The following is an 18,393-nucleotide window of genomic DNA, read 5'->3' as shown; positions in this document are numbered from 1 at the left end:
TTAACATTCTTCTATGGAAGGGAACATTAAAAATATGCCTCCTTATACAGAAATGATAAGAAGAAATTAATTAAAAATGTGTAGGTGGCACTGTTCTAAGTAATCACAACAGTGATTTAATTCTTACGGGAATTTTATGAAGAAAACATTTCTTTGCTAAATCTTTCATGGTACGTCTAAAGTTTCAGAAGAAAAAGTGTTGGAACCTGGATTTAAGCCCAAGTCCATTTTACAGTAAGCCAGGTATTTATTCTCTCACATGTTGCATAAATTTATTGAAATGTATGTTCATTTAACTTCCACAAGAATATCTCTAAATAAAAGGAAAAGTAACTATTTAGATTCATAACAAAAAATCTTCCACATAATTTACTAAGTTTTTTTTCTTTGCTTAATACCTAAATTCTGAGTCATGCAATTTGTAGATGGCCTAATAAATATTAATAACTCATGTAGTTAAAATACACAATGATATTATGTGATTTTAAGTACACGTGCATATCGTGGTGGATTATTTCACTTTCATACCCTTCAAAATAATTAAACATTCTTTAAATCACTATGAAACTAATCAGATAAATACACTAAGATGCAGTTTGCAAAACTCTTTTCACTTATCACATATTTTAAAATATTTTCAAATAACATTCCATTCCCACTAAAAGTTTTTCTCACTTCTCACAATACTCTTGAAAAACATTAAGTGCATTTTTTTTACTTTAAATACTTTAAATACCTCTTTTGTGAAAAGGACATGAAAAAGAAAGCATTTGGCGAAAACCTTGAGCTTCACTCAAATAAAATTCCCTGTTACTTGCTTAGGCTGTTTTGAACAATAAATAATAAATGTTTATGGTGACAAAGTCCAAGATTTGATTGACTTTGGAGTGACTAGACACCTTTTATCATAAAACATCAGTAACACTGTCAGAATAAAAGCTTTTGCAAATACTGTGAAGTATTATTTTATGTAAAATTCAGAAGCAATTTTATATGGTTTTTAATACCTTGTTGCTTCCGTGGATCATAAATCTGAAGCCCAAACAGGGGTGGTCTTTCGTGTCTCAGTAATGTCACCTCATTCGTTACCAAATCTAATTGAAAAATGGAACCATTCATATAATCAGTCCAGAACACATAATTCCCATGATGCGACAGTCCAAAAGGATGGTTCAACTCTTTCCCACTGTAAACAATCTGTAAAATATAAACACATTGTGAAAAATCTAAACTGACCTTTAGAAACATAACTGTTCAGAGAAAATGACATTCAAATAAGTATAAAACATAATGATCTAACATCTTAACATATTTTCCTTCAGTATATTTGAAAAATGGATTTCACAATGTGAGCATATTTTCCTATTTTTAGGACATGTTATTTTAGGGAGACCCCATTTGTATTTCATCCATTTAAATGCTCTCATATACGACATTACTCATATGGTCACAAAGTGCAAACATTAAAAGGACTGCCTGACACTCTTCCTTGTCTCTGTTCTTTATGATATTCCAGTATCATAACCTGGAACAGAAACTGATCTGAGTAATTAGTGTCATTATGAATATTGTGATATTGCTTATCCAATACCCAAGGAATAAAACAGAGTATTACAAAATTGGGAGTGAAAGGGATTCTCCTACCTAATTGGGCTAATGCAAATTGAAGAAATCTAGGAAATGACAGGGAGGGAGGTAAAGATTTTAATTTTGAACACAGAAACATTTATTAGTAGTAAGTAGCTAAACAAGATTCACTGACTAACTTCAGTTCTGATTTTCTTAGTATATCCTTTATGTTCTAGTTGCATTTTGTTGTTGTTTAACTGGAGCACTCAGTGATAAGTGCTGTTTTCACATGTACGTTTGTAGAAGAGGAATAAGGAGTAACACCTCCGAACATAATTCCTTTCCATCTTTCACCATTTATAAAATGATACTGTATACAATATGAAAAATAATTTTGTACTCCACTTACTATTAAAGAATTGAACTTATCTAAATAATGTGGGGTTGGAAATTCCATTTTTGCTACTTTTATCTTAATTCTTCATATCACATTTTCATATATTGAATAATCAAGACAGATTCTTACTTTTATTTTGTCACATCCATGAATGTTAAAATATGCTAGCCATTAAAATGTTATCTACATGGTGTATATATCAATCCCTTCAAAGGAATCATAAATATTTACTTGGCACCTCTTAAAGTATGTGACATTAGGTTAAATGCCAATCAATTTTACTATTGGGGAAAAATATTAAAAGCATGGTTAGAGTCAACCAATGATTGAAATGGTCTTAGCTGATTAATGTAATATTTATTTGTCAAACAGAATTCATAATGAGGAGGCTTGGTCCATCGTGCAATCTTCCTTTCCAAAAAGAAGGAAGTATGGCATCATACTATTATTATCTTACCAATGGAAGCATTTTGATAATTTCTAGCATTCCATTTTCTCTTATTTAACTAAACAGGTGAAGTCAGTTCATAATGTTATATGCATGCAGGTTATTATAAGATGAAAAGCAGAGGTGATGTTTTGTCAACACTGCCTCTGTCAGACAGTCAACTCCATCTTCAATTTACCCAAGAATTTAAAAATCACTTTGCAATGGTCTTACCAAAAGAGGCAAGAGGAAGTTGATGTGTATTCACAGCAATAACCCTGAAGCTCAGTTCAGTTTCAATTCCAATGTCATGAAGTTCTTTATTCAAATAAATGCACTATAATTACTTTTTCATAATATATAGGTTAATTTTCAGCTGCAAATATTAAAGATATTTGAATAGAGTTGGTTGCTCGGTCATAGCAAACTCATCAATAATGTAGAAAAACTGTGTTTTAAAACAGCCCTGATATCCCGAGAGCTTCTTTTTAAAATCCCACAAATCCTGGCATACCACAGTGAGCTGGCCTTGGTCTCCCGGAGGCAAGTGCCAGCTGCACTACTTAATGCTCAGCCTCCTTTCGCCACCCCACAGAGACTACTGGCAGCCACCTCAGAGGGGTAAAAATAAACTTGAAAGTATTTTTAACACCGCACAACAAGGCTCTGTGAAGAAGCAGCCTGTGAGTTAAAAAAAACAGCAGCATTTGTCTTTTACCTTCCTGTGAGTTCCATTCAAAAACACTTTTTCAATATGATCATAATAGGCGTCACACCAGTATAATGTGTTGGTGTGAAAGTCCAGAGTTAAACCGTTTGGCCACAGCATCTTTGAAGTCACAAAAATCTGCCGATTGAAGCCATCCATCCAGGCCTTCTCGATCCTTCCCACGCTGTCATCTATTTCATCTTCCTCCCAGTCTGTCCAATACATCCAACTAAGACATTACAAACGAGAGTGCACACATGTTATTTCAACGAGCCACCTTCTAGAGGGGCCCTTCTTCAGCCTGGGCACTTCCATAAAATCTAACTACTTTCTGATTTGTTTTTCAACCAAATGCTCATCTGCCAAAGGGAGGGCACATCTGTGAAGTACTCAGGGAAGTACAGATGTGTTCAGTGAAGCCAGTCCATTTAGACACATTAGAGAAAACCACTACCACGATGACCATAATTACTGGCCTCATTCATTTTTTAATCTAAGAGTAAATACCAAATATTGATTTTCTTTGGTGTCAATACCAAGTTTGGAAATTGACTTTTGAGGTGTTACTATTTTTAAATGTTGCCCCTTTCATAAAACATACGATCAATTGTGTGATTGAAAAGCAGATTGACTGACATGAGAATGCATGGTGCTATTAATGATCTACTCCAGGCTTTATTGAATCTCAGATGAATTATTATTTTTGTAAGACAGGCAATTGGATTGCCTTTGTACTAAAAAGTATGGCCATACTGGGTTTATCTGGTCAAGCCTAATTTGTCTTCCTGATGCAAATGATCTATGCTTTATTGCTGCTTATTATTACCTCAAAATCCACAGAAGATGATTTAGCTGCACATAAGTTTAATAACATCAGGTTGACTGACCTTGAGATTTTGAGCTTTAATTTCTATCTCAAAAAAAAGCTTCTGCCTTTAAAAACAAGTCTTTTGTATAAGCTATAATAGTGGGAGAGGGGGCCTTGAGGGAATGTTCCAATTCCTTCATGATTAAGGTTAAAACCCTCCACATGTGTCATTCTAGGGTCATGTGAAAGTTCCATAGTTATTGATTAAAGTGTAGGTTTCAATTCAGTTGCCTCATATACAAATTTATAAAGCTCTAAAGCTTTTCTAAGCTGCTGACCTTAAAAATGTCCGTAGTAGATCCTCTTCCTTCCACATTTTGTGGACCCTAAAGAATTTCAGAGGTCATTTGGGAAAAATCTGTATCCATGACTAAAAATCCTATTGAGATCTAAACAGGAAGATTTGGAACAAGTGAGGATATAACACACAATCCATTATTTTGTTCCAGTTCAAGTGTTTCAAATTCCCGTGACAGTTTACAATTATGTTGATATGTCCTTTTAGACATGAAAATTATTGATATTGGTGAATTTTATTAAGTCAAAATACATTCTAATCCTAGAAATAAACACGGAAATATGTTTATCTTGCTTGCATCCAGCATGTTCTTCAAGTGGTCTCAATATTGGGACAAAATTAGGAACAAATGAAGCAGTTATTCTAGTTGCTCTAGTCCTATGCTAGTTTGGTATAAGTGGTTGACTTCAACTGCATCAATCGAGTATGCGAATGAGAAATATGCAACTTTTTATATTTTTGTTAATACTTTCTTGAAATATTAAATATGGTTAGTCAATGCAGTTTTATTGTGGTTGCTAATTTACAACTTGTTAAAATTGCAATTATCTTCCCCTCTAGTTTTTCTTTTGACTATAGTGACACTCTTTTTCTTTGATTCTCCAACCCAAATTACACATACAGACAGACACAAGTATGGGTAATTCTGGATAACACAAGCATATTTTATGTTATTTTGCTATTTGAAGAAATTGTTGTGATCTGATCCATTATCTAAGATTATCTTAATTCAAATAAAATATAAGATAAATATTTAAATAAGAGTGTCAATGTAACAAAAGCTACGTATGTGATTATCAATTTCATTATGCAATGAAAAGTTATATTGTAGAAGACTTATAATCAGTATGAAATGTGATGATTCCTAAACACAGAAAATAGGAAGTATAGAAAGCAGAAACTAATATAAATTATTTTTATATGTGTGACTTGGGTATTCATTAAATAAATATTAGATTAAGCGAGCCTTCTGCTAATATGGCAAGAAAATTTGCACCTCTATTTTTCAACTCCTGTTCAAATACAATTATTTGATGAAGTCTATCTCTAGCCTCTCTGTCAAAATAAGGTCTTTCCATTGTTTCCTAGTGACATTTTTTAGTTATTTTATAGTATTTATTGCACTTATGCCCTGTATTATATTTGACGTGTCACATGTCATATGCTTTCAATTAAAAATTAAAATAATTAAGGTCAGGGATTATTTCTTATTCATAATTGTATCCTACAGCACTAAGCTTGGACTATTGATGTTAATGATGTACCCCAATTAAACAGTATTATGTGGTGGACCCTAGAAATATTTAAATCCTGAAGCACTTCTCTGCCATAAATTTCACAGTTAAAAAACTCAATTTAGTGTTGCCATAACATCTAGCAGTTAACTAGAGAGCAGGTACTATTAATTGAGATAGGGATACTGGAGATCATGTTTGAGGGAAAATATGTGCTCAGCTTTGGACACATTTACTATAGATAATATTTTGATGAGTCAGAACTGAAGATGCAGTTTTCTAAGTTATTGACACAAATTATGAAGTGTGAAATTATTGGAACGGAGGGAATTCACCTGTAGCTATCAGCTTGAGAAAAATGCCATCATAACCAATTCCTCCTCCAGCTTTATCCCCATTTCAACAACTGTTGAGACCTGCCAACTGTATTCTTCCAGTGTCTCTTTTCTGTTCCTATTACAAATGCCACAGTCTGTCTCTTATCCCTTTTCAAAGGGAACTCCTAACAGGTTGTTCACATATGCTTGTCATATTGCTATCACTTGTCTTCCTAGGTCACGAATTAAAAAAAAATGTGACTTTTATTCTCAAAACCATCTGATTACTCTGTTGTCAGAAAAGAAAATCCCATCTTTTAATCCCAACATTGAAGTTTTCTGCATTTTTCGAATTTATTCTCTATGTTCCTTCACATGCCCTCTGCTTTAGGCTTAATGAACTTATCTCATCTCAAAATGGCCATTAACGTCCCTGCCTCTAAACAAGTATTTACACTGTCCCTTCAGAGGACAGTGACTAACCTTATGACTGCACATCCTAAGACCCTGAGACCAAATCTACTTATCTGCAAATCCTATTCATTGTGTAAAGCTCAATTCTGAATTAAAAACCTCAAGTATTTTTGAAGAACATTATTTCATTCTATTTTATAATACAGGTAATGTGTGTGTGTGTGCACACCAAGCACATTTGATTTCCTACATGGTAGTTAATAGTATATTTGAATAAAGAATTAAATGAACATGTTCATTACCGATTCTGTAATTGTTTATAAATCTCTGGATGAAGTAAATCTCTAGAATGAGTAATTTTGTTAATAGGCTATTATGGTAGAGAAAACCTGTAATGCTCTCCTTCTGTGTATGGCTGTAAATAGATATTATGGTAGAAAAACATGTTAATAAATCAAGTTTCTTATTTTGTAATATTTTGTATAAAGTTACACTGTGCTATTTTAAATGGACTTTTCCAAACTAAAGTTTCTTCTTTAAAAAAAAAAATTATATTATGCTCAAGCAATAATTGGGACAATTAAATTAACATGATCCCATTCTACTTCTATGTTCCAATCCATTCTCCACAGGAAAGTCAGATTCGATTTTTTAAAATATAAATCTGATTCTCACTTCCACATTTTACCCTGTACCGAAGACAAAGTACAAAGCTGTCATCCTGGTGGACAAGTGCATCTCCGTCACTTCTCCCCTTGTTATGAATGGCACAGCTCCACTGTCCTCGTTGCCATTCCTCACATTCAAGCTTTTACCCAAATTAAGATCTTCAAATGCACCATTTTCTTGATCTGAAATTCTCTTTCCCTCACTCTCCATTGCCAAGTCCTTCTCTACAATTAAATCTTGGTTTAAATGATGCCTCCTCAGGCCTTTCAGCAAACCTACTGAAATCAATTTCTACCTATTAGTCTCCATCATGTCATCCCGTTTGTTTTCCTCCTCCATTCTGGTCTGTTGAAATTATGTTAGTTGCCCATTGGCCACTTATTTCTCATTCTATCTACCTACCCTCCACCTCATAGACAACAGAAGACGCTTCCTAAGGATTAAGGTTATGCCTGTTTTATTAACCACTGTATACCTAGGGCAAAAGTCTGGTGTAGTATATTGCTAGGAGAAAAAAAAAAGTGTGTGTGTGTGTGTGTGTGTGTGTGTGTGTGTGTGTACAAATATATGTGGTTTTCAGGTTGGTGCATAATAGCAGTGTACTATTAGAAAATGTCTGATGGAGGAGGTAGAAGAGTCATTCTTTGTAGCACTAGAGCAAATACAGAGTCAGCTAGTATATATTACAGAGATGCAGATATTGCTTCAATGAGTCAATTTGAGTTGCCCCTAAATACTGTCAACTATGTAGTTGCTATAGGTTTCAAATCTAAGTTGGATGCTTGTCTATTAGAGAAATACTGGATGGGATTCCTGAATAGGAATTGAGAGATGGGACTAGTGGCCTCTAAATTTCCTCCTAAATCATATGATTCTATGACTTCCGTTTTTGTGTCATCTGAACACCATGAAGACTCTAACTATCACAAATTATTTCTTTAACAGAATACTGAGAACAAAGATGCTGTTTTAAGATATCTTGCTTCAGGAAGATGTAGAAGATGTGTGTAATAAATAGTTACTCAGATTGCCTTGATTTAAAGGTCAGATAGATGGTTTGGTTTTAAAGGCCAGGAATAGGACAGATAATTACAGAATTCACACATAAAATCACTGAAATTATAATTATGTCTTATAAAAACACATACAATGAGTTCAGCCACTGTTTAAATGTCAGTCAAAGGAAGCACCGTAATTGTGTTTGGAGCTATTCTCAACACAAACAATTCTAGGAACTATAATCTGGTGATCACAGTTTATAAGGAAGCCACATGTTTCCTATTCAATGGAGTATTTTTTGTATGTGTGTAGTAAGGTGTAAGGTATATTCATTTTGTGATGCTAGTTTCAAACAGTGAAATATAAGACATGGGGTTATAAATGTCACGTATAACAACTGTACTTTTAAAATATGTAATCTATTCATTTAATTCTGACATTCTGTTAGGAATGTTCATAGTTTTTTAATATTTCTATATGTACAGTGTTGTTTGTGTTCAGGTAATAGCTCTGAATACAAATAAAAGGGAATAAATTTACCTGAGAATTGCATAAACTATTCCATCCTAAAACACGTGGTGCATACCTCAAAATGATTTCACTCTATGAAAACTATGATTATGCTAAAATTATGTGATTACTAACCTAGACTAGTAAAAAGTAGTGGAGTATAGAGGTTATGAGTAAATTCTGGGATATACTGCTTGAGTTTAAATATCTAGTTGGTCACTTAATAATTGAATGATCTTCTGAAAATCAATTACCTTTTTCTTCTTTATAAATCAAGGATGAAAATTGCAACTAATTCAAAGGATTATTGTGAGAATTAAAGGAAAGGAGTATAGTGAACCTATCTAACAAAATGCCTGGCTCACAGTAAATGTATCAAAAAATATAAATAAAAATATTTGCTATTTTATGAATACATGAAATTTTAATGCCCTTTAAAATTTAACTTGATTGACTCTTTCAATCGATTATTTATCTTGGTGTCAGGCAGTCTAAAATGGAGAAGTATGGTCTTTATCTGAGTACATCAAGTAAATATAACCTTTATACAAATAATCTGTTTATTTCAGTTAAGTGTATTTTGACACATTTAGTTAGCATATTTTCTGTAAGAGAAAATCATTAAATGAGTAGCTTTCCCAATCAGGCCATTCATGTGTGAATTTAAATCAAACTTGCCACTACTAAATATAAAATATATATATATATATATATATATATATATATCTTCCTCCTATTAGGCTAATTAAATATTACATACCCATTAACAGGATCCACCACAATCCCTCTGGGATGGGACATTTCTCCCTCTAAAAGAGTCTTCCGACTCTGAGAAGCTTTTTCTAGCCTGGCCACATTAATGGTCTTCCTATGGCCATCATTTGTCCAGTAAAGGTTATTTCCGATCCAGTCCACAGCAATTCCTTCCACATTATCAAGATCTGTAAAAAGCAAAAACAAGAGAACAACACATTTTACAACAGTGTCCACTACTTATGTTCTACTTAATAAAATGTTTAATTTAAAGAGGAATGAATTCTGATTCTTGTTTGTTTTGGAAAACATCACCATTCCACATAATATTTTTCAATTTTACTTTGAACGCCATTTTATGTCAACAGCGTATCCTCTATATTTTAATTGAAATAGTGATCTGGAGAAAAACAGGAAGTGCCAACACTTTGAAGTGAAAAAAAGGGAAATGCCAACACTTTAAAATGAAGGCTTATTGTCTATTATCACACAAGAAGTGGTTGGATTAGAATAAAAATCCAAGTCACATTATCCTCAGTGTAGAGATCTTTAAAACTGCATTATTCCTCTGGTGAGTCCTGCCCTTGCTGTAAGTGATGAGAGCACAAAAGGGTAAACATTCTCAGAACATAGATACAGACTATATAGGGGGAAAATCTAGTAATAGGAACAAGGACTATGTTCAAAAAGTAAACATATTAAAACTTGCAATATGTAATCTGAATCATCAAAATAATAAGGGGGTGGCACTTGGGTGGCTCAGTTGATTGAGTATCCCACTCTTGATTTTGTTTTAGGTCATGATCTCACAGTTTCATGAGGTCAAGCCCCACCTTGGGTTCTGTGCTGACACTGTGGAGACTGCTTGGGATTCCCTGCCCCTCTCTCTGCCTTTCCCTCATTTGTGTGCATATGCATGCACGTTCTCTCTCTCTCACTCACACAAAACTGGCTAAATTTTTGGGATGCCTAGGTGGCTCAGTTGGTTGAGCTTCTGACTTTGATTCAGGTCATGATATCGCAGTTGGTTAGTTCGAGCCCTGTGTGGGGTTCTGTGCTGACAGCTTAGAGCCTAGAGCCTCAAGCCTGCTTCAGATTCTGTGTCTCTGCCCATCCTTGCTTGCACTGTGTCTCTCTCTGTCTCTCAAAAATAAACTGTTATTTTTTTTTAAATGGATACACTTAAAAAAATTATTTATAAAAAATAAAATAATAGGAATGCCCTCTTGCCAAGAGATGAACAGGTCCAGCAGAAGCACATCTCTGAAAGCCCAGAACAGGCTTTCATCATGGAACTGCATGAACAGTAAATCTCAAAGAAACACTAAAATATTTCTCTATATCCTAGACTTCTATTACAAAGGATACTATTACAGCCTTCTGTAAGATACAGGCAGTGATAATCCGAAGGAATATTATTAATATATAAACTTATATGAGTTCAACTAATTCAAATGCTTTACAGAAAGGGAAATGCCAACACTTTATAGTCAAGGCTGATTGCCCTTCATCACACAAGTAGTGGCAGAATTAGAGTAAAAATACAAGTCAGTGATCCTCAGCATAGAGATCTTTAAAACTGTGAGATCTTTAAAACTGTGAGATCTTTAATTCCTGTGGTGAGTCCTGCCCTTGCTTTTTGCCATTTTATGAACCACCTTCCGAACTGTTCACGACATCTTAAGGATAGTTCACTTTTCTAATGCATGAGAAATTACCAGGAACTCCTTTTCTTCTCTCGAAACCAAGGAAACCTTTGTCTCTTTTTCCTCCCTGGTATGAGGTAGAGAACTGCAACTCATGGGGCAAAGCAGTACATAGTAATACACTAGAGACAGAACTGTGCCTTCACACACCACTGGCACATCTACATGCCATTCCCTCATTTGAACATGAAGTAAATGTTTACTATTATCATATTTTTTAATCACGACCCTTCTGGACTTGGAGGAAAATAAGATTTTCTTATGTGACCCTTTCTGCTCACCAGCATAGGCCCTGACTGAGGATGACTAATACAATGTGTGATTTGATCTAACTGAAAATCCCATTATAGTGAATCAGATATGTTTTCTCAATTTCACTAAGCTATCTGCTTCATTACCATTCAGGATGAGTCATTTTCACAGGTTAATTGTGTCTATGCTTAGAAAAAAAACTTTAATTTTGTCTTTGCCATATCGACACTTAATTTTCCTGAGCACTTTCCAGCTCTGGAATAATGGGAAAATAATAGCTGTTTATTCTTTTCCTTAATATCTATCATAGTTTGTGGTTGATTTTTATCTTGTTAGTTGGTTTTCAAAAACTGTATTACATTTGAAATCTATTCCAGCATGGACATTTCCATCTTCAATAGCCCTATTATTTTTATAACTTTTCCTTTTGACATCTAACTTGACAATTTTTATTCATTTTTCATTGGAAGCAGTTGCAGTACTATCTGGATTGAAATTTTGTTGCTGACACTTGGGTAAACACCTCAGTCACTCTGATCTTTAATTTCTACACTCATTAAGTGAAGATAATAGCACCTACACCAGAGGATGATAACAAGGGGTAACCTAGCTACTGCATGTAAAGCACTTAGCATACCTGCAATATTGTAAATTCTCAGTATATGTGAGTTTTTACTCATTTAACGGATAAAAACAATATTCTATATATGTCCTGACTCTTTTCCTTATGAGTGTTACTTGATAGAAATATACTTTATGTTTATCTCCCTTAAAATTATGATTTCATATTTCGTTGCATTGTGACAAGGGGCCAACTTTAACTAGAAATAGTATATGTAGAGTCAGTTGTAAATACATAGTGAGAGTGAAATGGAATTGAATTTCAAAACTGAGTGAATCCTGTTCCTAATTGTGTTGTTTGCTTTTTCTTTGGAAAATGAAATTCTTGAACAGCATAAAGTAGTGATTAAAATCACAAGTTCTGGAATTACAGGGCCTAGGCTCTGCCACTAATTGTATCTCTAAATTACTTAACCTTTCTACTCTTCAATTTCCTAATCTTTAAAACAGGTGTAATGTTAGTGTTTAATTCATAGGATGGTTTTAACATTAATTAATATATGTAAAATACATACAATAATGGTTGGCACATAGTCAATGTTATATAAATATTGTTATTATTACTAATAGTATAATTTTCACTATATCCGTCCCTTTAGCTAACTACCTAATCTATTAAGATAGCAAGGAAATGATTAGCTTAATGTTTTTTAAAGATGTTTGGATGTGTGTGTTTTGTTTTTTCTTTCCCATGTGGGTGAAAATGAGGTTGAATACAAATTTTAAAATAAAGAAATTCCTAAGAGTCTACGTGCAAATTGGAGATCTTTTTAGCCTATCTTTAACAGGGTGTTCTTTTGTAAGAGCCTCAAAGTGAATCCATTTCTCAACAAATATACATTCATGAAGAAAGTATTCTGACTCCATATCATATCGTATCTGCCTTTAATTAAACTAAGACTGATGGAACACTAAGACCGAGAACGTTGGTTTAATGTACATTTTTTTTTTTAATTTTTTTTTTCAACGTTTTTTATTTATTTTTGGGACAGAGAGAGACAGAGCATGAACGGGGGAGGGGCAGAGAGAGAGGGAGACACAGAATCGGAAACAGGCTCCAGGCTCCGAGCCATCAGCCCAGAGCCTGACGCGGGGCTCGAACTCACGGACCGCAAGATCGTGACCTGGCTGAAGTCGGACGCTTAACCGACTGCGCCACCCAGGCGCCCCTAATGTACATTTTTTTATTTCAAGAAGCATTGGTTGGAATCTGAGATGGACTACTAAGGACTCTAAGACCAAAATATTTCAACAAGGTGATCAGGACATACGAAGGTTGATGTCACTCAAATTTCAAACAAACATAGATGACTACAGAGATATGAATTAACAGCTTGAGGAAACATATGGCTGTTCAAATGTAAGAAAGGTGAAGTTGGTAAAATTTGCTAGAGTAAATTGCCTTGATATCTTTGGGTAGGGTTCAAGTATTCTACATTGTAAAATCAACATTCACTACTATATTGTTATTGTTATTATATAGCAAATATCAAAGATTACAAATGTATTTTTTAATCTGCCAAAATTGCCCTTAAGTTTAACAAAATGCTCATTTTCATTTATCAATAAGAGAGGACTCTCAACATGCTTGTACTCCTTCAAAAAAGATTTCAGACAATGTTTTCTTACAATTTTTTTTTTTTTTTAATTTTTGGGACAGAGAGAGACAGAGCATGAACGGGGGAGGGGCAGAGAGAGAGGGAGACACAGAATCGGAAACAGGCTCCAGGCTCCGAGCCATCAGCCCAGAGCCCGACGCGGGGCTCGAACTCACGGACCGCGAGATTGTGACCTGGCTGAAGTCGGACGCTCAACCGACTGCGCCACCCAGGCGCCCCTATAATTTTTTTTATTAACATATCTACATGTTCTATTCTAAGTAAAGAATTGAGATATTTATCCATATACTTCAGATTAAAAATGGACCTTTTAATATACTCCAATTATTCAACTTTCCATCATTTTTCTTTTGGAAACTTTGTTCTGGTATTTTAAGAATAATTTTTATAAATGGGCGTAATATATGACTAGTCTGCTAAAAAACATGCACTCATCAAAAACAAGACTTTTCACTTAAGTGAAAAATTCTTGAATATTTCCTATAGGTGATATCTACCACTAAGATAATGAGGATGAATAAAGGATAATACAATTTATGTAAATTAAATAATTATTTGGATTTTAAAGAAATAATTAGATAAGTTATTTCAATTAATACCCAGAATTAGATAAAATAAACATTTTTAAAAGACTAGAGAAAAATTTCTAACACTAACATCATTGCAGGCCTGATTTTTAGATTTTACAGATTTATGGAACAGAAGAGGATTCAAGTTTTATATACTTAAAATAAAATTGTTTACTTTTAAAATTGGGTCCAATTTTTTTTTAAAGAAACGCAATGGATGTGGTCAGTGATGTTAGTTTTGTTAAGGTGCATAGACGTAATCTCCAGAATAATCTATGAGTCTTGATTTTTTACAAGAGAATTGGGATTAACGTAATAAGGAATTGGAAATTATGCACCACAATTGCCATCATAAAAAGACAATGCCTATATTTTCCCAATATAGCCAAGATTTTCTATTCTTTTTTTTTTTTTTTTAATTTTTTTTTTTTCAACGTTTTTTATTTATTTTTGGGACAGAGAGAGACAGAGCATGAACGGGGGAGGGGCAGAGAGAGAGGGAGACACAGAATCGGAAACAGGCTCCAGGCTCCAGGCTCCGAGCCATCAGCCCAGAGCCTGACGCGGGGCTCGAACTCACGGACCGCGAGATCGTGACCTGGCTGAAGTCGGACGCTTAACCGACTGCGCCACCCAGGCGCCCCAAGATTTTCTATTCTTAATGCGAACATTATTTTTTGGGGTTGGAATGAAGCATTACAAGAGTGTGCGAGTGCAGAGGATGATAATGTGCCTTAAATAACTGCATGTGCAGCATGTAACGTAGATCTGCCTACGGCCGAAGATGCCTTACCTTGCCTCAGAGTCAGCACTTGGACAATTCTCCTGCCTCCTATTCATGTAGTTCAATTAATCAACACCCTCTTTGTGTATTTCAATGTGGCCTGAGGCATTTCAACTTTTATGTTTCTGACATGAGTGAATGAAGTTGATTTAATTATAGCGTGGCAATAAATTTTGCCTGCTAAATTCCCTATCTCCTGAAGATGCAGGAATCTTTGGCTGGACTGAAGTTCTCTTTACCATCTGCCCTCCATGGCCAGCTGAGGCTGATGTTCTCATCCTCATTTTCATTCCAGGTCCTTTCTCAGGTCAGTTTAGAAGTCAGAGAGAATAAATACACAAGCTACTCTCAATCAGAATAAAATACTTTACTGATGTATTTAAAGAGAAATGTAAAGTGCATATAGGGTCTTATTTTAAGATGAAAAGAATGTATTAAAATATAGTGGTTTCCTTTTTTGATTATCAAAAGCATATTGTTGGTTTCAATTTAGGAGGAGAGTGTCACAGACTGTCTCTCTATGGCATTCAGATATTTCATCTTTGATGCAGTGATGAGCATAGAAGAGAGTAAAGAAAGCACCACAGTATTCATCATAGTTACTAATAAATGATAATCTATCTAAATGATAATCAAATGGAAGGTTTCAAGAATTATTAAGAACTGATTTTTTCCCCTACTTTCAAGCTCACAACTTAGCCCAGTGCTGTTTCGTGGATGATGCTAGAAGACACAAGACATGTAAGTCAAAATAAAGGACTTTTATTACTCACAGCATAGAAAGTAGCATGGTTATGAGCAAACTGATACCAGTTTCTTTTACTCCAGAGTCCCGTGGGGATGACTGGATTCAGCCCACATAGATGTGTTCACAAACAGTGAGTTTGTGAAATAATTCTGAAGTTAGGAAACCCAAATCTTTTCTAAAGGGCAATAAACAGGACTGTCCTTTATACTGTAGGGATAAACGAACTCTTATTCCAAAGCTCTTTTCTATACAAAAGTCCTTGAAAGAATATTTCTGAATAAAAGGCAATAATTGTCTCACTCTAAGACACGCAGAAATGTGAGTGATTCACGGAGAAATATCTCCCAAGGAAAGTCACAGAAGTCATAAATTGGTAATCTTTAATAAATGTAGACAGATGAGCAAACAGGTTAGCATGAAAATGACCACCACTAACAAACATTTTAGCGTTCTGTGCTATTATTGCTCTTATGGGAATTATTTATTGATTTATACTACCACATCTTGAAGTATTTTGTTCAGTCAGCCACATGTGATCATTAATTTTATGAGTCAATTCGAATAGGCCAAGATATACAGATACCTGTTTAAACGTAAGTCTAGATATTGCTGTCAAGGTAATTTTTTAGGTGATTAACATTTCAATCCATAGACTTGCAGTAAGGCATATTACCCTCCAAATTGTGGGTTGGTCTCATCCACTCATATGACATTAGAAAAAAACAAAAACAAACACAAAAAGACTGAAATCCCCTGAGGAAGAGGGAATTAAGTTTCTAAATTATCTTCAGATTTCAACTATTCCCTGGGTCTACAACCTAGCTGACCATCCTGTAGATTTTTGACTTGCCATCCACCACATTCATGCAAGCCAGTTCTTTAAATTACATTTTTCTCTCTTACTCTTTATGTACACATCCTATTGGATCTGTTTCCATGAAGAACCTAATATACCATTACCATGCCAGTCATCTGGAAATGATTTTGCTAAATGCTCTAAGCAAAAGAAATACACTAGTCACATTCATTCCTTTCAAATGAAACTGGAAAGTACACACTATTGAAGGGCAGAGATAATTTCATTTTAAGAATTCCCTTACAAGTCAGCAATGGGTATATAGCTCATTTTTACATACTACACTAAAAATTGTAAATAATATCAGAGTTGTGTTCTAAATATTTTTAAATGTTTTTATTTTTTTGTAAATTATGATATTTTCACATCTTTACAAGAACCTTTCCAGCTAGGAGGAGACTGCCTCTTCTAGGGATAGCCAATTCTTAGAGACAGCAAAGGGCCCAGCCAGGAATATGCCTCTGATGTGAAAACCAACCAACCCATTTGGAAGAACTGATTTGTTAAAATGTTCATATTTCCCAAAGCAATCTACAGATTCGATGCAATCCTTATCAGAATACCAACAGCATTTTTCACTGAACTGAAACAAATAAAACTAAAATTTGCATGGAATCACCGAAGACCCCAGATGGCCAAAGCCATCTTTAGAAAGAGAAACCTGAAGGTATCACAATCCTGTATTTTAAGATACACTACAAAGTTGTAGTAATCAAACAATATGGTACTAGCACAAAAACAGACACATAAATAAACTGAACCTAATAGAGAGCCCAGAAATAAACCCACACTTATATGATCTGCCTATATCAAAGGAGGCAAGAATATATAATGGAGAAAAGACAGTCTGTTCAATAAATATTATAGGAAAAATTGGACAGCTACATGAAAAAGAATTAAACTGGACCACTTTCTAATACCATACATAAAAACAAATTCAAAATGGATTAAAGACCTAAATATGAGGCATGAAACCATAAAACTCCTAAAGTAAAACAAAGTCAGTAATTTCTTTGATACCGGCTTTAGCAGTATTTTTCTAGATATGTTTCCTCAGGAAAAAGAATCAAATACAAAACTAAACTAGTGGGACTAGCCTAAAATAAAAATGGTTGTACACAGCAAAGAAAAGCATCAACAACAACAAAAAAAATGACAATTTACTGAGTGGGGAAGATATACAGAAATGATATATTTGATAAGGGCATTCATATTCAAAATATAAAAAGAACTTTTACAACTCGACACCAAAAAAAAAAAAAACACAAATAATCTGATTAAAAGTGGGCAGAGGACCTGAATAGGCATTTTTCCAAAGAAGATGTACATAATTCAGATAGCTAACAGACACATGAAAAGATGTTCAACATCACTAAGCATCAGGGAAATACAAATCAAAACAACAATGAACCATCACTTCACACCTGTCAGAATAGCTATAATCAAAAAGACAAGAAAAAACAAGTGTTGGTGAGGATGTGGAGAAAAATCAACCCTCTTGCACTGTTGGTGGGAATGCAAACTGACACAGTCGCTATGAAAAACAGTATGGGGGTTTTTCAAAAAAATTAAAAATAGAAATACCATATGATATAGCAATTCTGTTACTATTTATCCAAAGAAGACAAAAACACAAATTCAAAACATTATATGCACCCCTATGTTTATTGCAGCATTATGTAAAATAGAAAAGATATGGAAGCAACTCACATGTACATCAATTGATGAATGGATAAAAAAGATCACACACACACACACACACACACACACACACACACACACACACAGGAATATTACTCAGCCATAAAAGGTAATGGAATGAGATCTTGCCATTGCAAAAACATGAATGGACCTAATGGGTATTATGCTAAGTGACATGTTAGAGAAAAACAAGTACCATATGATTTCACTTATATGTGGAGTCTAAAAATGAAAAAATAAAATAAATAAAATTAAAAAAAGGAAATGAAGAAAGAATAAAACAAAAGCAGAACCAGACCCATAAACACATAGAACTGATGTTTGCCACAGGGCAGATGGGTAGGATATGGGCAAAATGGGTGAAGGTGAGTG

General features: G+C 34.2%; 1 protein-coding gene across 4 annotated transcripts in view; it reads right to left on the bottom strand.

The window, feature by feature from the left end:
- Positions 1-18,393, bottom strand: part of LRP1B (LDL receptor related protein 1B) — a 1,890,044-nt gene that overhangs the window by 747,291 nt on the left and 1,124,360 nt on the right. For all 4 annotated transcript variants that reach the window (XM_058715412.1, XM_058715410.1, XM_058715409.1 and 1 more), the window contains exons 12-14: positions 9,173-9,353; positions 3,112-3,331; positions 1,008-1,197 (exon numbers count right to left, since the gene is read on the bottom strand). In XM_058715412.1, coding sequence (XP_058571395.1) covers positions 1,008-1,197; positions 3,112-3,331; positions 9,173-9,353 — 591 coding nt within the window. The remainder of the gene's footprint in view (positions 1-1,007; positions 1,198-3,111; positions 3,332-9,172; positions 9,354-18,393) is intronic.

This window comes from Neofelis nebulosa, chromosome 2 (assembly GCF_028018385.1).
Source record: "Neofelis nebulosa isolate mNeoNeb1 chromosome 2, mNeoNeb1.pri, whole genome shotgun sequence".
NCBI lineage: Eukaryota > Metazoa > Chordata > Mammalia > Carnivora > Felidae > Neofelis > Neofelis nebulosa.
The sequence above is the reverse complement of the archived record's forward strand: the minus strand, read 5'-3'. Positions and strand labels throughout refer to the sequence as shown.